At 30.9% G+C, this 23,280-nt stretch overlaps 1 protein-coding gene and 1 long non-coding RNA gene across 3 annotated transcripts in view; one reads left to right on the top strand and one right to left on the bottom strand.

The window, feature by feature from the left end:
* LOC147911005 (uncharacterized) overlaps window positions 1-11,162 on the top strand; it is a 44,638-nt gene extending 33,476 nt beyond the window's left edge. The window contains exon 3 of the long non-coding RNA XR_015545555.1: window positions 11,112-11,162. This is a non-coding gene — a long non-coding RNA (uncharacterized LOC147911005). The remainder of the gene's footprint in view (window positions 1-11,111) is intronic.
* The window catches only part of LOC105154771 (atrial natriuretic peptide receptor 1), a 111,955-nt gene that overhangs the window by 42,047 nt on the left and 46,628 nt on the right, over window positions 1-23,280 (bottom strand). For both annotated transcript variants that reach the window (XM_087407471.1, XM_087407463.1), the window contains exons 4-14: window positions 20,459-20,573; window positions 16,529-16,863; window positions 14,642-14,733; window positions 14,251-14,389; window positions 13,687-13,768; window positions 8,042-8,177; window positions 7,096-7,173; window positions 5,743-5,820; window positions 5,424-5,528; window positions 4,312-4,558; window positions 3,246-3,404 (exon numbers count right to left, since the gene is read on the bottom strand). In XM_087407471.1, coding sequence (XP_087263597.1) covers window positions 3,246-3,404; window positions 4,312-4,558; window positions 5,424-5,528; window positions 5,743-5,820; window positions 7,096-7,173; window positions 8,042-8,177; window positions 13,687-13,768; window positions 14,251-14,389; window positions 14,642-14,733; window positions 16,529-16,863; window positions 20,459-20,573 — 1,566 coding nt within the window. The remainder of the gene's footprint in view (window positions 1-3,245; window positions 3,405-4,311; window positions 4,559-5,423; window positions 5,529-5,742; window positions 5,821-7,095; window positions 7,174-8,041; window positions 8,178-13,686; window positions 13,769-14,250; window positions 14,390-14,641; window positions 14,734-16,528; window positions 16,864-20,458; window positions 20,574-23,280) is intronic.

Here is a 23,280-nt window from a genome sequence, read left to right as displayed (position 1 = left end):
ATTGAAAACACTGTTAATAAATCTTTGATCTTTGAATTTATACTATCATCGTTTTACTTTATATAACAAAAAAAGGATCACATTATTTTTTCCAACCTTATCAGATATTTATTCTCAACATTGTTAAAAAATTACTCCATCGTGTGTGTATGTTCGGTAACTCTTTTCCAATATAATAAAAAGTTTCCTTTCAAAATTGGGGGGCAATTCTGGGAGAAAAATAAGGTTTCTTTCTCTAACCCGGCGGGAATTTACTTTCTTCAGTGGAAGAACTTTAACACAGGCGAGAGCTCCATTCCGTTTTATTGGGAGACCTTTAATGTGGCCAGTGGCCTCTATCCCTCTAACACGGTCACGGGACGATTTAATTTCGCACGCTGTTTTTCCTCATGTGTGCCATGATGCAACGTTAATTGCTTCCGCGCGGTTGTAACGCTGATATTACGGAGGTGCGTCGACCCGGTGCGGCGGTCTTTTCGCACTCGGAATCGATACTGCCGCTGATTAACCGTTACACGATGTGTAAATCACGCGACGAGATCAATTTTGCGAAGAATCCAATAGATTTCGACAACATATTTTGTGCATTTACACGTAACTTATAAAAAAGAAAGTGAAAGAGAAAGAGAGGAAGAACACAACGCGTTGTGCACGCACGTTGTCGGGTATGCCGCTCGTCGAAAGATTTCTCCTTTCCATTTTAAAACAACACCTACGACTTCGTCTTTAGGCCGCAGACTGGGGCATAAGTGATGCCCGATGATTTCACGTGTCGTCGCCGAGAATACGTATTTTTTTTTTATACCGAAGAGAAAAATGGATAAATGGGGAAAAAGGAGAGCGATAACGAGAATCTCAGCGGAACGCGCGCGATAGTCGCGTGCGTTCTAGGACGCGTGAGAACTTCGACTGAGCTTTCGGACCTTGTTTCGACATGCTCCTATGGAACACATTCCATTCCGATCGATTCTCGCGGATAGTTGCCGTGAGCTTGCAAACTTTGAGCGAGAACTCTATTACCGATGGCGCGACTAACTATCGATTTCCTTAATGTTGAAAATGTGGCGAGCTTTAGTAGTAAAGCTCGAGTCTGGTAAAGTCGTTTTACCAGTATATCGGGTGATGGACATCTAATAATAATCTAATATCGACATATGTTAGATACATTTTTCCTTCCCTTCGAAGCCATCAGTCGATTGAATCGAGGTGTTCTTGCAAGCTTCGTTACCGAGTTTTGCTTTCCTAATCAATATTTGATAAGATATTGGTATCAATGAAGATACATACTTGAATCTTTTAACTATATACTTTTTATAGATTATTTAGTTATTTGTTTTATTTCATATATTAAAATATATCGGTAATATTTTTCGTGAGCGTGAGAATAAATTTTCTAATTTTATGCAGTCTAATTTATATTGTACAAGAAATAAAGCTTGAATGATTACTGAATAATAATTTACATATTAAATTACATATTAAAAAATTTTAATAACGTAAAACAATCTATGAGACAATTGATATTTGTGTTTTAATATATAATTTAAACAATATGGTTTGCGCGTTCCGATATTCATTCTCAATATTAAAAATTTATAATATACGTTGCCTAAATTGTCAGCACTAATAAATATCGGAATGCAATCAATTTTAATACTAGGGGCGGAATCCATAGACTCAAGTTACTCAAGATTCGAGATAGTCTTAAGCTTGAGATTTCATGAACTAAAAGAGCCATATTACGATCTTAAGACATCGCATGAAACGGTCTTGAGATTAAGAGCGGATTATGGATTCCGGTTTAGAATTGCGGATCTAAATTAATCCAATCGCGGTTCAAGCTAAATCTAGTTTTTTACGATATCACCATAAAAGTAAGATTACTTGTAATTAATTATGATTATTTATGAATAATCACAAAAATCTAAAATCCACATGCAAATCCAAATTAACTGAAAAAGAAAAACTGTCAGATGAATTAAAAATGACACAGTTCAACAGTTCGTTCTGTAAAGAGCGACTGTTGGTAACGGATTACCTAAATAGGAGCTTGCAAGCTCGATAGAAAAAGATTCTTCGGAAGCTTCAGCAAGTAATGATATCCAGCGGTCGATAAAATGGCGAATGAAGTTTTACTTTTCAACAGCAAAAAGCTCCTTTAAAAAATTGATCGTGAAATAAAAATATAAAAATATAAAATGTACAAACATTTTAAAAACTATATAAAAATTGTATATGATTACATTATTTAAATGCCATTAATTGAAAGCATTTTAATAATTCTCTTATTGTTAATTAATCTAATTAAATTGCCTTGCAATGTATAATACTTGCAATTTCATGTTGAAGGACTCCGTAATTTTTGTATATGCATGTTAATCATGAATTGATATCGCTTTGGTTAAAATCTATTACCGTCAGCTAAATCATAACATATGAGCCATCACAAATCGTCGATGTTCGTAATCATATTCCACATGTATATTGTCAGAAATAAGAGTACAAAAAATCAATATTATGTGCGTTGAAATTAATTATGGTTATATAATTCGTATAAGATACAAAGCCTCGTTGATTACTCTTTTAAATGCCTAAATCAAAGCATTTACAAAAATTGTGCTATTATTATCATCTGATAAAATAATGATCTACAATTCGTTCTATATGTTATTCCATACGTCGTCTTGCATTCATCTCTTGCATTCATCTCTTGCATTCATGATTAGTAAAATATATTTACAACGTTGTTTATCAATGGTGCATCGCTGTCTGCATTGTCATTGTAAAACAGTGTATGAGAAATGAAGCATTGTTTCTTTCTTTATGATTATTTTGTGGCTATACATAAATAAACTTTATTTTTCTTAATTAACATTTATATATTTTTTTCCTTATATATTCTGTGTATACATATATCTATATTTATATGTATATATTATAATATATTGGTTTATTTTTTCGATTTATTTTTTCGATTACTTTTTTCGATTTATAATACTGAAAATTTGCTTACCAAAAATTTATACCAAAATGATTTTTATCTCTTTTAAATGATAAGAAGATGTAACTGCAAATTTTTTACAATCATTCTGATCTTGTTGCTTCCAGTTAAACTAGTACAAGTCATGCATATCAAAAAAAGTGCAACCCTAACAAGAGATCAATTTTTGTTCCTGTATTATGAAACGTGACGAGAGGCAATTGCTTTGGTATCCACGATTATCTCGAATGACGTTAAGACTCACCCTTTGGAGGGAATTCGTTATTGTCTCCCAAGTAGAATGGCCCTTGGCGCATCACGATCTCATGAACGATTATAGCAAAGCTGTACACGTCGCCTTTCTGAGTGCCCTCGGGCAGTTGTCTCTCCATCCTCAGCAATTCTGGAGCTGTCCAAAGCTGTTCTGTAACATCAAATTTCCTGCTCTAAAAAATCAGACCGGGTAGAGCAGTTTAACGCAGTCTCTCCTCCCTTTTCCATGCATTCGATGGTTATTGTAAATATAAATTATAAATCGAAACATGATCGAAATCAAAAATATTTGTCGCGTTTAAAATTTCTGTTATATGTCAGAAATTATTGATATCTATTTTTCCCACGCGTTTACTAAATGTGTGTGTGACATGCGACAAAATATATTATTTGTTCAAATAGTTAAATTGTCAAACATAAGTTTTATACGTTTATTTTGATTCTAATATTATCTGTATTTCTCTATCCGTATTTCTACACGTTTGAGAAATATTTGGCGTTGTAACACCGAAAAAAGACTTTGGTAATAGTTACTAAATATTGAGTGAAATCATTTCAATCAAATTTTTTTATAATATAATCAAAAATAATTTTATTTTCTCTCCTAAATATAATATTTAGTTATTACCAAACACAATAATATCAACCGTTTGGTAATAATTACTAATTTAGAAAAGTAAAATTATTTTTTACTATATTAACCAAATATTTTATTGAAATTATTTCAATCAATATTTGATAACTATTAACAGACTTTTATTTTAGTGTATGATCGTTGGAGAAACATCGTTCGGGAATGCTTAAATCTAAATCTACAGTAGGTGTTTTGAGTCTTAAGCCGTAAGAAATTACAGTCGAATGCGAGGAGAATAATTGATTACGATTCGTCCTACGATTTCTTATGGCTTACCTCGCAAACACAATAGAGTAGTAAACCTTAAGTCTTAAGAAATTGATCAATCACAGTCAAATGTGAGAAGAATAATCGATTATGAAAAAAAAAAAGGTTTAAAAACCTATTGTAAATCCAGAGGCGTAAACAATTTGCAAATACGTACTCCTCCAGTAGGCGTAACTGTTCTTATCGCCATCTGAATCCACATCTACGCTTCTTCTCAGCTCGTGCAAACCGAAGTCGGCGATTTTCAGAACGAATCGTGAATCAACAACGCAATTTGAAGACTTGAGGTTACCGTGACTCTTCACTTCCGATGCATGGAGATACACCATACCACGCACGATATCGTGTATCAGGGATCCTCTGAACACGCGATCGAGCTTTATCTGCTCGTTCTCAAGTATATCCTGTCCAATAACAAAAGATTAAAATACTAGTATACTGCAGTATTGTTCTTATATGATATTCTTTACATCTAAGTCAAATATTTGAATATATTGTACTCTTTAATATTATTTAATATATGCAGTGTGTCTTTAAATACGTATTCAATATGTGTAAAATATTCTAAGTTTCGTGCGACTCCTTTGACATAAAATTTCTTCGAACAATTGTACAAATTTCATTCGTGTTTAAAATGGTTATTCAGGCAAGGCAAACTAATAATTCAAACGAGTAAGAACTTAAAGTTACACTATAAGGAAAGACAAGTATTCAATAAAATGGAACTTTTGTTTCGTATATAGGACGTCTGCGATGCTTATAGACAAATGCATTAAAAATCTACGCTTAGTCGTACATATTCGGGTATTATCACAGTCATATGTATATTGCATCGTTCTCGATATTATATGATATACAATATTATTTGATATACAGACAGACACTACATATAAAATGTTTCATATTTTATAATAATACAATATTTTAATCACTTTTTTAACGAAAAACATCAAAACAGGAATTATTCTTTATCATAATATATTGTATTTTAATATATGTATATTTTTTTTGTAAGTAAGTTTCAAAATATTCTAATGAAATTAACTTGAAATTAACTAAATCAAAATCATAGTTATAAGTTCATAATTATTGTGATGTTAATTCTTTTTTTATTAAAACAGAATTGCCATTTCAAAATCAAATCAATAAGTTTTGACACGTTCTGCAGTAACGTATGTCTATCTTGCCTTAATTTGATGACACGTGGGACATAATTATTTACTTGGTTGCTCATCGAAACTTTAAATCGGGACATGAAATGCAATTCACCTGGAGAGATCCTTTGGGGCAGTATTCGGTTAGGAGACAACAATGCGGCGGCTCGAGACAGGCACCGTAAAATCGTACAAGATGATCATGCTGGAGATCCTTCATCTGTGAAAGTCACCAACATCACCACTCATATGAATTAAAGCCCGTTACATGCAATCGGTTACTGGAGAAGAAATTACGCGGAGAGAAAAATGATTTATTGAGAATCGTTATTGAGAGTATTGCGAAGTGTTCGCTAAAGAATTATGTTTGACAAATTGAAATTGACAATAATTTATGAAGCTCGAAACATGCGTTTGCGAAGTCAGCTACTTACCCGCTTTAGCTCCAGCAACAAAGGTCTTGAAATCTCCACTTTGTTCCTCGGTATGAGTTTTATCGCGACTTTCGAGTTCTGAAATGAATCACAATTTTACGGTCGATGGAATTATTGACTGTTCTTTGACTGCCTCGAATGCCCACGAAAAAAAATATACATGTACACACACATATCCCTAGGGAAAATCTTTTTATAGGTAGTTCCAAAAATGCTTATGTCCCATGGGTATATATTTGTTCTAAATCTTCCCATCATGACGAGGTTTCCAGCAGGAATATGTGCGCGCACACACACACACACACACACACACACACACACACACACACACACACACACACGCGCGCGCGTCATATCAAACATTCCATATCAAATGAGCCACCTTTTTTTATCAGGCAGAACACTTTTTATTTTGACACGTAAAATCTTTCTTGACATCTCTATTTTATAGCCCTCAAGTTACAAGTTATTATCTTTAACAGTTGAAATATGGCTATATAATTTAAATATATAAATTGTAAAGCCCGATATATAACTTAGATAAATATTAAATATCGAATTCTTGTTATTCAATATCAAAAAAATTTTATGAAAAATAAGGCTATCAAAAAGACGATTTTAAATCTTATACATGAAAAAACTTTTTCGAAATGCAGTCGTACATTTGCAATGAAATTATTGATAAATTAATTTCTCACGCTACGTTTTTCCATTCGAATGTATGTGTCGCGCGATTGTTTGTCGTTCTAGTTTGAAGCAATATCCTTATTTAAAAAAAAAAGTGAATATTGATTGGCAGACATGAACAACACAAGCTTCTGTTCAATGGAATATATATGTATTTCGATTGTAGATAATATACGTTGGTGTTTAATCCTGTTAATACTGGAAATTGCACTTCGATAAACAACTTGGAAATAAGTCGGAAAATAATTTTTTTGCGATACTTACGCATCATGATTTATTTCTTTTATATCTATATAATAGTGAATTCGATTGGATGCACTCAGAGCTCACTGATGCACATTAAAGTCATCGTACATAAATTAACGTAAAAATATGTGTTTAATATATAAATATAAAAACGGATTAAACTACTAAGTTCTTAATACATTTTATTGTGCTGCTAAGCATAATATTAAAATTTGTATCTTATATGAAATATATATATATATATATATATATATATATATATATATATTTGCATTTTACTTATATAAATCAATGTATAACGGTTTTAATATGCACTACTTCGCATGTCCAACCAAAATCATTATAAATTAATTACATAATTGATAATCATCATGTGTGCATTGTGATTTAAAGATAAAATGAAAACAAACATACTCTAACCTTATAAAATCCTGTCGGAACATATACATTTCGATCAACACCATCTGGCAGACTTGCATTATCTTCAGAATATATCGTCTGGAACAAAAATCATCTCTTAAATATTAATTGATTAGAAGAGAATTACGTAAGGCAGAGTATTAATAAACTTCAAATACTAAAGGCCTCAGTAATCGAACTTTTAAAACTAAACGCGAATTTATAAATAAAGTTAATTAAAATAAATTCTCGTTATTAAATACATAATAATGTAATTTTTTATTTGAAAAATGTTTTTCACTAATAATTGTTTAATATGTGGAAAAAAATATTGTTGACTTGACATTTCAATTAAATTAAAACGGACTCAGTGAAAATCGGTCAAAGATTCTGTCGTTAAACAAAAAACGCCGACATGCTTTGTGAATAAATGTAAAGTCAAGGCTATAAGGGACTTATTTTCTTTCTGTTCTTTCTCTTATTCGTTATATAAGAAAAAAAGTACGAATAAATTTAAAAACGGACGCTTTCTCTTTTGTTTCTATATCTTAACGCTATGTAGAGAAATGATAAGAACGCGTCAACAGAATAACGTACAATGAAATAAAGTCTTCTTTAAGGTTGCTACTCCGGATGCTCTGGAAGTGGGTAAAGCACTACTCGCGGAGTAATACTTTCCACCATTGTCCTCTTTCCTTTCTTTAGAGATCCTACCTGAGGTACGAACACCACATCCTCTCAGGAATGAAAATTATTGGAAACGCTATCGGGATAAGCTATGATGAAAATTCGATCGCAATCGCGACATTGTTTATTTTAACCACTATAACTCATCGCGACAAATATTTGCTTAATTCACTCGAATTACTTTTCGAAATCCCAGATAATTAAATTGTGTCGTTACCGCAAGTAAGGCGATGTTATAAATTCTAAAATCATGTGAAAATTGCATTTCCGTCATATTTACCAGTTCACTACCGCGAAACTTATTCACGATTAGGGAGTACATAGAGCCTCTTGTCTTCGCGTTAGGTATCACGATTACGTCGTCCCAATGCACTTTCCATGTCATGGAGGCAATTTCCGCTTCCAGTTTGAAACGCCTGCAAAACAAACGACAATATTATCGGCGGGTGACTCTCGAACAGAGCTATAGCCGAGGTGTGTTAAAAAATGTTTTGTGCAATATATTATGGCTTTATGATAAATCGCGCGCTTAATAGCGCTTAAACGTATATATTGTGTGAATTAATTTCTGACAATTGCATTATCTATTATTCTTTTTCATGACAAAGGATTGCACGCTTTTCCTTCGCTGATTAACGAGATGCTTTTTATCAACGGTAATTATTATGTAGCGTATATAAAATATACGTGAAATATTTTCACGATGTCTCCATCCATTACAAAAATGCAATTTGTCAACTCGATAAATTTGCGTGCACACGCGTATGTGTGTGGGTGGGTGTCCGTACTGTTTGTACGTACATATATGTTACTTGTTCAACATATTTCACCTGATATCTACGAGATGTATATACGAACGTACGCGAGTATATAACTAACAACGTTCGCAACCACGTCAGTGTGCGTACACGTTGAACAGCGCAAGAGGGGTAATTATGTGTCTACGTATCTCATAACCACACGCCTATCTGTCCCAGGCGGGATATTATTCCGCGTATAAAGGCTTCGTGTGTTCGGAATTTCCCGATCTAAATGAGTTCGATATATGCATCGAAAGTTCACCATCAAACGTTCGTGGGGTGAATTGCAAACAACCGACGAAAGCTCAATACTCTATGTATTTGTTAGGGTTGCGACATGGATATGTGCAGTTTCACTGAACTCGATCGATTCCATAGATTTGGAAATATATATATAACGCCACTGCAAACTCTCATGAATAAACACATGGATTACTTTCGTGTACCAGCATCGAACTGCGTATCCAGCAGCATTGAAATTCGATATTTTGCATATACGCATGTTAGTACGCATATATTTATGTATCAGTTTTAATTCCTAGCAGTTATCTAATAATATTCAATATGTCATTTAAAAAAATATTATTGGCAGTTTTCTTTTCCCTTTTCCCCTTTTTTGATCAAATTCTCCCAAATATTTAATCCTAAGTTTGGCGAATTATTGACTTACTCATCATTCGAGTGAAATGAATATGTTGACTTTTTACGAGAATTAATTTTGTTTACGTTTCACGAATGTGTAATATTACAGATGTAATATTTGTCTTTTGAGACGAATTTTTACTCGCATTATTGCCATTTGCATCTCGCAGATTATAAAATCATTTCAGCACTTTCTAATAAAAAATATCGCGTAAATTAAATTTCTCTCAATAAGAAATACAAATAATTTCATTCTACTAATTTTAATTTTTTAATTTATCACAATAATTTAAGATATTTTCAACAGATTGCGACAAAGATCTTTAAAGATACCGGTAAATTTGATGTTGGATTGAAGCAATATACGTTGTTTGATAATAGTACTATATTAACCAGAGATCATAATGTGCTTTAAAGCAAGTTATAAAGCTGTGCAACTGCGATATTGCATCTCTGATTAAAATCCTGGGGAAATATATGACGTGTGTAAAGCAAAGTTATAATGCAAAACGGTACGCAATAAATTCCGAAGAAGAGTCATAGAAAGACAATAATAATAATTATCGAAAATAGATCGGTGTAAAATATACTATCTGTGTTAAGCCAAGCGCATAGTACATTTTATTTATACAAAATTTATAGTTTCTTATAATTTTACATTTACGATTGTATCGTAACAATACAGAGAAAGCTATTAAATTTAAATTTATTATTTATTTAATATTTATATGAATACTTTTATATCATAATATTAATTAATAATCATTAATTTCTTTTTTCAAATAAACATTAGATTTAATCAGCATCGATAGCTCATTCAAGTTAATTGAACATAGAATATTTGAAATAAAACTGTTGTGTAAAATGTTAAACTTTTTATGGCATCAAGTTGCCATAAAGTTTTAGCGGTTGATTTTGGTGTTTATTTTTGTGATATATACTGTTGCAAATATAAGGTTGTTTCGCTATTTCTTGTCTACCAACTCTTGTCCAATACTCGAACGAATGGATAACAGTGCATAGCTGCTCCGCATTTAACTCTCAGAATACCATAAGTACCAAAAGATAGTGAATGCATTTATTATAATTATTGCAATAACCGATATATTACGTGTTTAATGATTCATAAGCGTGTCGAATGACTTTGAAATATATGAGATCTTTTAGACGCGCGGATAAAGGATATACGCATACATTTGTGATCGTATCTATAACGTTCTGTAACAATGCAAGTACTTAAAGTCAATCATATTTTGCATGGTGCTCGTAATTTATTTTTATTATTATAATAATTGAGAATAAAGAATGCCCCTTTTCGTGTAATATTCCAATTTTTATTGAAATGATGATAATCCTTCTCATGAATACAATTTTGAAGAGGAGATAAAGGGACTCCTATAAAAGGGATTACAATCGTAAAGATGGAGTAGCCAAAGTACTCATTACAATGCTATTTATTGCACTATGTCGCGTCATATCGTATAAAGGAGCAGCGTGTTAACAATATTGGAAGACTTTTTTTAAAAACAAAAGACTTTTTATAATTAATTTTATAATAATTAATTCGCAAGTGATAATAATACTTTTTTTAAATGCGATTACGATTTTCTACGTTTTCAGGAATGTTTAGTGCTGAGGGAATACAGAGTTGACAATAATCATCCTAACAATTATAATTTTATATACTAAAGTATCGTTTTTCTCCTTTGAATCGTTTATTTATATAATTCAGAAAACAGCAATCCGGAGAGTTTTGTGTCGAGTTCTGCGAAGCAGATAACCTAAATAGGGAGAAAGAAGAAGCCTATAGGATAGACACGCGGATAGATACCATACGCGTGTTTAATAATTATTTGAAATATTCATTGTCTTTTGTACTAATTTAGATTTTATATTTGTCTGTTATAGTATCGACGTAGTCAACATAGCAGATTCCTCTGCTGTTGCGCATCGGTCGGTGAGTGAAAAGTGAATTCTTTCATTGAAATAGCAGGATTTATGAAAATTATATCAAAACATAATAGATACATGTCAAATTACGATAAATTATTACATATAATATTATAATGTTACATATTACAGTTCATAAATCCTGCTTTAAAATAGATAGGCTAGAACAAATTAGAATAAATAATTAATTCTGTATGTATTAGATACTGACTGATATTCAATTCGTCGATTCTAGGCGAATCTAGCTTAATATTTTATAGCCTATATGTATGTATATAGAGTTAACTAAGTAATATGATATAGTAATAGACTTTATAATTTTACACTGATCTATGCATGCATATGCGATCGCACATAACATGGAGGAAAGATACCGTGTAGGATTTAAAACTTTAATTATTTATACAATAAGTCCGAATTAAGATTCTATTTCCTTTCGGATATAATCGTGACTAGCTAAAAATAGGGATATGTAAAAATATCATACGGATAGAATACGTGATAAGAATACAAAGATGGATATATAGGAGTACGGATAAATAAAGGTTTTAATAAGTAGATATAAATATGAATATTCATACGAATGGATAAGGATGTGAGGATATTATTATGTTTTAAAAATATAATACTTATAATATATATAATAAATTGAAAATATGTAATCTCAAAGTTGTTAAACTTTAGTCAGCATTCCAAAATAATTACTGATTGTTATAAATAAAAATTAAACGAAAACGTAAAGGTGTGCTGAATCAATAAAATAATTAAATATTAGTTTCTCCCGTGCAGAATTTAACGATACATTGATATTACAGATTCACAAATATATATTTTGCGCAATTTGTTGCAGAATTCAGTACTTGTGTGTGTGCAATTAGCGTTATTTGTTATTAATCTAAATTTATAAAATGGAAAAATTTAAAATCTAATTTGTTATTGATCTAAATTTATAAAATGGAAAAATTTTAAATCTAATTTGCAATAAATTTCACGATTTTTATATTGCGTTTCGCACATTGTAATTACCATTTTCTGTTTTGTCAAATGTTAGGTGTAAAGACTGTGAATATTTTGATATATTTATTTCTTATATTATATGGTACTTAATACTGACGTTTCGTATAATTTTGCATTAATGAAATAAATTTTGTCATGAATTCTAACACATATTATAGATCGTCTATGTATACGTAATCTATTATGCTGACATTGAATGATGACATTAGCTTTCAAAATTCTTATACTGAAATTTCTAAAAAATTTAGCATTGATATTCTTCATTTATATATATATTATTTTTAATATATCAGAAAATCATTAATAAATTTGTGAAATTTTTAATTCGATATTCGATATTTTGAATTATTATTTTTCGTATATATAAATGCTAACTAAATAAGTGTGACAATTCATTGTTGAGGCAACACTCAATAACCGATTTTAATATCTCATGAAATTTTTGCATTTACGTTTTTTATTAAATTGCGAATATATTTGTCTAAATTGTTTTGGGATTCTCGCTGTGAAATAGAAGGAAACAACTCGGTTAAGCTCTTAAGAATGTTTTTGTAATTGTCAAACCGAAGAGACAAAAAACACTTAACTATACAAGTAACGTAGAGTCGGAGATGATATTAAATCGATTAGTACGCATCTGAGAAATTTCAGCACAATCTCGCTTCATTCATTTCTTCTTCTTTTCTTTGCCTTACTCCCCTTCAACCATGTCATACATCAAAGAAGTCGAAGATCTTCTCACAATCAGTTACATCTCCTCAATAGGTACGTGTGCAGTTAACGTGTGCTACTTAGGGATTATCGAAATCACTTCACGAAAAAACAAGCGAACCGACAATGTCTTTCAAATTTCTAATAGCGAATCTATGCTAATTAACACATATCAGCGCGAATATTAGATTAAATCTCTTAGAATTAAGTTTTCACATTTTAAACGTAAAATTATTTTAATTATTTAATTTTTGCTGTTTTTAGTATCAGTTTCACTTTAATTATTCTGCTGATTATATAAATGATATGTCGATAAAATTTTGTTATTCACTATTGGATTATTTTTGATACATCATTGCAGATTAATATATTCAATAAGAAGCTTTGTCACAAATGGAATAAGAAATACAATTTCCAAAGAAAATGATTTTGTTAATTTTCTTCAATTAAAATGAAATAAGAAAAAAGAGTAAGAAAAAGAAAACGATCACTTTAAACTATTACATAATTTAAACCGTGCTATCGATAATAACTGGAATTGAAATTATTATTACATGAGTTTTTTTATTTTATACAAACAATACATTTATTTTTACAGATATCTTTTTTTCTCTTTGCGAAGTATATTTGATAAAGTATATTATTCTGATTGGAATATCTCGTTTTATCAGTTCTGTTTTATTTTTTGATATCTAAATTTTAATTTATCGAAAGTAATACTCAAAGATATCTATATCGTTATCAATATCGATAAAAATTCGCGTAAAATACATGAAATTTTAGTTTAAAAGCAAACTCAACTTACCGATAAATAAATACTGAACCGACGACGAGAACGACCACGATGGAGCTCAATACCATAGAGAGAATAGCGTATCCCGGAAGAGCTGTCAAACATTCATGTAATTTAAATGATAAAAAAATATTATCTATATTTTTTAAAGTTACGTTCCAAAACGTCCTCTTTTAGAAAGATTTATTCTATATGTACTATAGTATGTAATGTTATGTGTATTATATTTCGAGTAAAATTTTCCTCGGAGAGAACGTTTTGGAATGTATCCTAAGAAAGAGAGAAAGAGAGAGAGAGAGAGAGAGAGAGAGAGAGAGAGAGAATCAAGTGATTGCTTTATGCACTAAAAGAATCACACAGAATTATGCCAACGCGAAAAAAGTTCTATCTGTTTTATTTCAAACAGTCCAGTTATAAATATTACATATTTTTAGTCACGAAAAATTATTAAAGTTTATTAAATATAAAAATCGTTTTATTCTTTGTTAAATGCAATTATATATTTCTATCGTATTTTCGCAATTCTATATTGCATATTATATTTAAACTAAGATTAAAAAAGCATTACCCACTCACAATTATCAGGACACAATGATCCGTCGAATCCGCATGTAGGTGTATCCGGAGGTGGTTCTAAACGACCACCGGCCCAGTGAATTTGTTTTCCAGGGATATATTCCAATGTTTTATTCGCACCGTAATAATTGGCTACAATCTGCGGAGAATTAATTCATAAATAAGATGAAAGCACGGAAGAGGATGAAACAAGTTCGTGAGTGTGTTACAGAGTAAAACAATACGCGTTAGAGATGTTGTCGGATTTTGTATTATTAGTTAGCTTGATAATATTAAACTCACTCACCAACTCGTAACATCCTAAATTAAATTATTTTAGTTGCGGGACTTTGGGTAAAATTGTATCTTATAATTAGAAATAGATAATTGTTAATTTTCGGAGATGTCTTACTTCGAATCTAGAGGTTTCCGGGTCCATGTCCAGCAGAGAATAATCCGCAATTCTATCGCCATTTTCGTCGATATTTACATCACCAGTTATCCCTGGAATTGATCATAATTATGCAAAAATAAAGCATCACACATTTATGATTACTCAGTGGTTTAGACCCGATTACACTAACGTTATTTTAATTTTAAGCGAGGCTTAAAACTCTCTTTGTCTCTTTTTCAGCTTTAAAACAAGATAAAAAGAGTTTTAAGTCTCGCTTAAAGTCAAAGTAACGTTGGTGCAACCGGGCCTTAATTACTTAATACTTAATTAAAATTGAATATTACAATAGTTGCAAAAAATTGTTAATTTTCGAAGAACTTGATTTCGCACGATGATAAAATCTCATGTGATGATCGCTGCAGTTCGATATAACCAATATATAGGAACGCAATGCTCTATGAGAATGTATATAAGAGCACGGTAAAACGATTCTGTTTAAGTAAACAGTTAGCTAGCTATTGATCTAAAATTCGTTTCGTTGGGTTAGCAAAATAATTATGCAGGACGCCCAAGCTGATTGTTAGAAACTTTGTCAAAACTGTTTACATCATCTTACACTCATCTTGAGTGTGTTCCATTTAAGTAACGTTCGCAGCGCTCACAATCGATTCTTCATTTTATCCTTGTTTATCAAATATTAAATGAAATGATGCATGCAAGGATTATTGTAAACGTTAAATAGAACGCAGTCCTTAAAGTTTCCTACATAATTTTGATTAATTGAAATTTCTATTGTAATACATATTACATTATTTTGGTAGTCCAACAAAATTATTTTCAGATTAATTTCTATCAAAATTCTTAGATACTTCAGAAAAGTCGTTCTTTCTCTGAGGATATAACATAAGACATGAACAGAATGTAAATATTAAAATACAAAGCAAACTGGCAACCTTGCATTTCTTTTGACGTTAGCTACGTCAGTTACGTCAGTTATAAAATTCTTTTAGAAAACTCACGAGTCGAAGATCGGGACGGAACTTTGTAGCGTATATAAATGTATATGTATATGTAAGGAAATAGAAGATAATCATATTTCAAAAGTACTTGCTTGACAGATGAGACATAAAGCCAGAGCAAAAAGGAATTGTTTGTATTCTCATATTGCAAGATAAAATAACGTAAACTCAGACTGATAAATATTTGAGTAATATAAATTTATTTACGTTCAACTGCAAATATTTTTTAAGACGATGCCAAATTAATTGAACAATGTAAAATTCAAAGAAGCGCTTAGTACTTGAAACACGTTATATACGTGGCAAAAATGAAAATATTATAAACGTTCAAATAACATTTCAAGGAATTAGAAAGAGAGAGAAAGATAAAAAAACGATGTAAAAATTTCCTTATTAAAATTGGAAAGCCATGACAATATCTTTGACAGATTGTTGCGAATAACGATTCATCGGAATAGTTAATTTAATTGTTCTGGCCAAAGCTCTTCTAATTGACAATGATATTATCAATTTCATCCTCTTTCACGTTATTGGTCGATTCTCATTCTATGAGTTTAAGTTTTTTCTATATCTCTTAACGACAATGTCGATATCGTTACATTTATCGTCGAAGCTTTTTTTACTAAAGAAAACTGTGCTAGTTTTGTCGACTGTATTTACAAACGACATGCGACGATCCGTTAGCGTTAATGCAACAAATACTGATAATGGACAACATGATTTTCCATCGTTAATGAGAAAACGCTTATCGTAAATTCTTAAATAATTCCGCGCGAGAGATCTCCACGATCGACATAATTTTTGCTAAAGTCGTGCTTGATTGATTGGCGCGAATGAACTTCTGTTATAAATATAAGTAATAAATAAGAAAAGCTGAAAAACTTACCCTTGAAACTTTTTCCCCACATTCTCCGCGTCAAATTACCGCCATCTAGATTGACCTCACCTGGTTTTTCTGGCAGACTCTCTTTAAGGGCGAGAGCGTAAAGCAACACAGCATCATAAAACGCCGTTACGAAGGTTGAGACTGAGCTGTTACCGAAAATGAAGTTATATTTTCTCTGAGCCAGAGATTTAACTTCACGCGAAAAATTCAGGTACTCTAGATTGTCTGGAGTGCGCGCTGTTACCGTCAATAAGGCCTGATAAGCCTTTCGAGCCTTCTCGTTCCTCTCGTCTGTGTCGCCGTCGACTCTCCATGGCTCCTTGGAATCATTATCACTAGAATACATTAAGTCACTTGATACTCCGCAATAAGTTTTTTACAGATATATATCATTATGATACAAAAAAATCCCCGTGTTTGTCGAATCATTAGATAAAAAGATTTGACTTTAATTTTATGAAAATTTTATCATTACTGCTGTTACAAAGTAAGCATTTTTTAAATAATAAACTATTACGTATCATATTGAAATCTTCAAAAAAGATTATTTTAATTATTTCATAGATTATTTTAATTATTTTGTAATTACATTTCATTTAATGTTACCATATTAAAGCCGATATAATGTTGCGTAAATAAAAGCAGCTCGTGATATAAATTCTGCTAAGAAAAGGTTATATTATGAAAAATATACTTAAAAAAATATAGATATCAAAAACATTCAGGATGTAAAAATTTAAATTGTTTTTTTTTTCTTTTTTTTTTCTTTTAAGCTCAATACATTTAATTGAAATAAATTTATAAAGATAATCTCTCATATTTTATACTGAGAATTGTTAAAAACATTAGATTTTTACAACTATGTATATTTTGTTTCCTGGAATATTATCTGAAATCGTTGATATTAAAGCACTCCATGATATGCGACCCAATTAATTTATGTTTCAATGTGAAACATCATTTAACTACACTGTGACCGAGCAGCTTTTCGCCTTTATATCGTTACCAGAGATCATAACTTTTATTTTATGATGCTCGATCGTTACGTTATAATTGGAACATATAAAAGACACAAACATCTACCATATGTAATGCGTGTAACTCTTAAATTACAAGGCGTGAAAATTCTCAAGTAGTAAAAAAATCATGGTGTGGGTGGAACGACTACGGGACGCGTGATTAAATAAAGTGACGTCGTCAGGAATAACACGGCGTCACCGTGGGCGTTTGCGCCAACGAAGACTCACTTGTTTATTTTTTTTTATATCTTGCACATCTCTTCCGAGCTTAAGGTGAGCGAATAAAAATCGACATAGTTCGAAAGCAATCTTAAGTCACTCCACAAAGTTTTTCTCCGCTTGGCATTCTGGAAATTTCTTGACTTTTTATATACGATGGGAAAGCATCAGAGATGCTTAATTATCCAAGAAAAAACCGAGTACGTTTTTTGCATAATAAATGTGAATTCAAAAGACGCGTAGTATATTTTTTTTTTCAACATCTGCAATGGACTAGCAATTGTAGAAAGGTTATTGGATTAATTCTAGCTGGAAAAACTGATGAATAAAAATTCCAATTACTGCTGAAGTCAGCATAAAAAAAAAATTGCTCAAGCTATGAAACGGTCAAGTCTGCTTTTCTATTCCGTGTTTGTTTTAATTCTCATAAAGCTCGTTAAATCCGATTTTCATCGTTTCTCGAAAACTAGAAAAAAATTTATGAAATCAAGATTTTGCTAAATTTGTGCGAAAATTTTTGCTTATATTTTTCTTTTTGAAAACTGTTTCATTGTTTCGCTATTACTGGCATAATGATGAAGATTATACAATTTAGTAACTTATACAGTTTACAATGGTAACAATGTCTATTCTGATTCGATTTTATCTCAACGAAGGACTGTAGTTTAAGGTTTCCGATGGATAAATTCCACTCGACCCGAAATCGTGCGATATCCTTTATTAACGAGATCCATAAGAAGACAAAAAACGAAGCGAAAATGCAACTAGATATTTGCAACTGGATATTTGCTACAATAGTTTTGCTTTCACAGAGACGGATATTTTCTTTATGTAACTGAACGATCATTAACGTCGAACGATCTTTATCATCGGGATCACTAAAATTCAAGGTTTGTCTTTCTCACTTTGATTTCATTCGCAGATACAGGACCATTGTTCGAATAAGACGAGAAGAAAATCAAGAAAATAAAATAATATCCAAGAATGCGATCGTAAGTTCTTTACGACGGCAAAGAATCACATACTACGTTACGTTTACGACGTTCCAGGATTAGCAATTTTCCAGGACAAAGCTTTTCAAATCTTCGTTAAATAACACGATCGTACGATGTGCACTTCGTACAAACAAGAAATTTAATGCCGTCCGACATGCTTATTTTCATTGATCAAATTTCTCTTTCTAACGTATAAGGGATGTCTTTTCAAAGTTAATATAGCTTTATTCTACGAAAGAAGAGATCAATATTATTGCTTTAGCCTGCGAAAGAAGGGACTGGTGAGTCGCATACCAGGCAGTCTGTGAATGCGAGCGCATTAACATACTTAATTGTGTATACAGTATGTACGTGAGTTTATCTAATCGAGCAAATTGCTTCACAACCACATGCGTCGATAATATCGATGTGTGGCAACAGATAAATTAAGTTGAACTAAACTCTAAAATTTATAACTCTTGATAGCTTAAAGTAAGCTTCTCAAGGAAGCAGAATGAACAAAGTAAATACCTAATTGTCTCATTCTAACCATATTACGTTAAATAACTGAACTAATATTAGCACATTGTTCCAGATAATCAGAAATTGCTTGTTACTTATTGTTAGTCGAGACAAGTAATTACTACCGAAATATATTAAATAATATACCGATGATATCATTAATAACAGAAGATATTTACAATTTTTACAGAGAAATTATATTCTAATTTGCATAGATAGAAAATCTTTTCTCTATATAGAACGAGCACATATACTTCAATTTATTATGAAGAAATGTTCGGCATCGTCCGAGTCCATTAAGGTCTTTTTATTTATTTTTTGTTCTTCCATGAATACAGACACAATGTATTTCATGCCAATTTTCCTTCTATAAGGAGCCAGCCCATATGTACCGAGTACGACTCCACATTCGTTTCAATTATAAAACGGCTTCAGTGTCCGAGACGCGCGCTACTGTGCAAGTGTCCCTGTTTATGCTCCAGTTTTTTAACATACGACTCGTATTGCTAGATTTTGAGCATTGCAAGCTGATTTATAGCATAAGCTATCTAAAATGATATTTCACAATTGTATCATTACACAACATAATATAATATACAAAGTTTTAACAAGTTTTTACACATAGAATATTTTAAATGAAATATCTTCAGATTAAAAAGAGAAAAAAAGTTAACTCGATATTTATATTATCAATTGTTCTACAATTATTAGCATTTGAGATTATTATGTATATATATTTACTTTATATTTAAAAAAAAATAAAATGAAATAAAAAAATAGGTGCGTATTTCTGATCAATAAAAAAACCTATTACGGTTGAGTTTCATTTTCTTGCTGTATATATACTGGGGTATAAAAATCACCCCAATAGACTATTCTCGGATTAAAGAGGGAAAACTGTTATACACAAACATAATTCTATTCTCAGTACATAGATAAAAAAAAAATTAATTTCGTTCTCTCGGATATGCATGAGTTTTTCTTGCAACTATTTTTCTATCTTGTACGTTTGAAACACGCAAAAATATTTTACATCCTGTCTCATTTAAATGTTCGTAAAATGTTATGTTTACATGGTCACATACATGTTTATCATTATTTTTTATTTTGCACGAAACTTTCGCAATAACACGCTATTCACGCCAATGTATGCAATATTACTCTTAGTACTAAAATTGCGACTAAAATTTACTCACCTAGAGGAGAGCTCTATCGAGAAGAACACGTATTCCCCTGAGTCCACCATCCCGAGCTGCTCGGCAGCTAGCAATATTTCCCGAATGGTCGTTGAATTAGCGCACATCACTATAACTGAAACAGGGAAAAAATCAATTTCTTACGAGGCACATTGAGATCTATATAAATATTATCACGGTCGAACCAATTTACAATATACGTTCGAGCTCGAGCCAATTATATTTGCAGTTTGCTGCATATGAATGTGACATAAGTATGTAATCTAGTTAATTTTATGCGAAAATACACAGTCCTATGTGTGTTAACGTATTTGCAAGTGTATATTTAGGAAATATATTTTAAAAGGTAAGTTTAATTGCACTTGTGGTTACCAATAGATATTAAAAGATATTTTTGCATTAACCTCTTTATTAGCAAACTTACTGCATTTTTTCTTATTTCTTGCTCTTTTTCTTATTTCTTATTTTATTTAAAAATTTATAATTGTACGACTCAAATACATTTCTAAATAGTTCATAGATAAAAAATTAGAGATTATGTGAGGTTTTTTTGTAACTTTACATATATATATAATACATTAATATCTATTTCTTAAATATAAATTAAGAATTACGATTTATAAAAAAATAAGTTCTTCAATTATACAATATTATTTAACAAAAAATTATTTTTCTTAACATAAGAACAAAGATAATCATTTTTCGTAGTTTTTCAAACGTTAAATATGATTCTGTTTATCAAAGTGTTCTATCACGTCGCAATTTTGAGGAAAATGCGAACAGAATTATAATATGAGTGCCCAAAAATTGAAAAATGATTATCCTTTGTTCTTGTGCATTTTTTGTTGAACAGTATTATGTAACTTTTTATGATTGCAGAAATTAATATAAATTTAATAGTCATTTGCCGATGATTATGTTTACAGATGATCATCTACTAATGTATTTAAGTCTCATACAAATTCTAAAATTATAAGACAATAAATATATGATAATAAATTAAAGCAATAAGATAACAAATTATATCGTCTGTTTCAACTTCAATAATTTATAACCGTCGTTGTATATCGTCGTGTTTCGACATCCCAACTCAATCCAGCTTAAATCGAGTGGATTCAACACAGAATTCAAGTAGATATATATGCAAGATGGGAAGTCACAAGGAAATTTCGATTAACTCCGATCTATACGTTGCACCTCATCAAAAACTTAATTTATTCAGTATTAGTTGTGTTTAAAGTAAACAAACTATATCAGTAAAAACTTTGTACTGTTTACTACTATGAAAAAAATATTAGAGATCCGAAATATTTACTTTCCATATTAAAAAATAAACTTTTTGAAACCCTTGCATTTTTGCCGTATATTCCATAGGGATGGGAGAGGGGGAGAGGGGGGGGATGTTTGCTCATGAAAAATTTACAAATAATGCATATAAATAAGATGTATAATGATACAATAATTTATAAAATGTATTTATAAAGTTTTATTAAAGAATAAGAATGGTAAATATGTATATGAAGTAATAAATAATAATTACAATCTTCCTACATATATTACAAGTGTTATGATATAAGGTATTTCATATAATACGTTTATAGTACTTAGTGTACTGAATTGAATCTGCGCACTTTGTATGCTTTGGGCATAAATCCCGTTTACTAAAAATGCCGTATATCCCAAACAGATGGAATATACGAGACAACAAACTAAACAAAGAATACGAAAGCAAAGCACTTGTATTTTGCTACACAACATACTTTACTATTCCACTACACGTATGTATCACGAAATAAGTCTTTTATATGCTCTGCAGTGATCATTTTATATAGATTATAATTTATGGTGGCAAATCCATTCAATTCACAATAATTTCATTAATATTAACAGTAAGAAGCTGAAATCATAACACAATATTAATATAACATAAAGACATGTAACAAAGTAGTTGCGGGAAAATTATCCCCACTCCTTCTATTTTTTCTGACTTTGCAGCGTAAATCCTAGCGCGGCGTATTTATCAGAATTACCCTATAGAATTTCACTTTAAAGTGGAATACCGTAGATCGATGTTTTGCAGTCACTTTTATGTCAATGCTTGACGCGCAAATGATTTTGTACACGAATCTTTTATCAAAAGATTATCTTGTCAAGTCCGCATTATCTAAACTTCACACACGCGCTTACAATATTGCGGATAGACAAATATTTATCATGTTACAGTAAAAGGTATAAAATCCGGCGTGAATTCAGAAAATCTTCTGTACACCGCCGACGTTTACATTTTACTTTCTCCCACACACATCGATAATATAAAACTATCCGGAAATGTTGCACACGCGATGAAAATCTATATTAAAAATATGTGGATGTTATTAAATGCTGGATTAGCATTGCAAAAGCAAACCTCTGACAAATCGATAATTTTTTGCTATATAAAATAATATAGAGGAACAACACTAAACGATATTGCAAAAGTTCTGTTGATATATGAATCAGAAATAATTGTGATGTTTTTTTCCGTTTTTCTATTCCGAGGCTACGTTTCAAAACTTCCTCTTCGAGGAAGATTTTACTCTATGTGCTATAGTATGCGTTACATGTACTATACGTATATTTCGAGTAAAAGTTTCCTCAGAGAGAAAGTTTTGAAACGTAGCACAGAAAGAGCACTTTAATATATGTCTCACAAAAAATCTAAATAAAATTTGTGCTTGGTATATTTTCGCTTTTATTAACCATTTGAATTTTTTGGAGAGAAAAAGCAATCCAATTACGACGTTCTCAAGAATTGATTCACTCACATAAATATCTAATATTTT

Source organism: Acromyrmex echinatior, chromosome 1 (assembly GCF_024713525.1).
Source record: "Acromyrmex echinatior isolate Ae372 chromosome 1, ASM2471352v2, whole genome shotgun sequence".
NCBI classification, from domain to species: domain Eukaryota; kingdom Metazoa; phylum Arthropoda; class Insecta; order Hymenoptera; family Formicidae; genus Acromyrmex; species Acromyrmex echinatior.
Note: the sequence above shows the minus strand (reverse complement) of the source record. Positions and strands in the feature narration are given on the sequence as shown.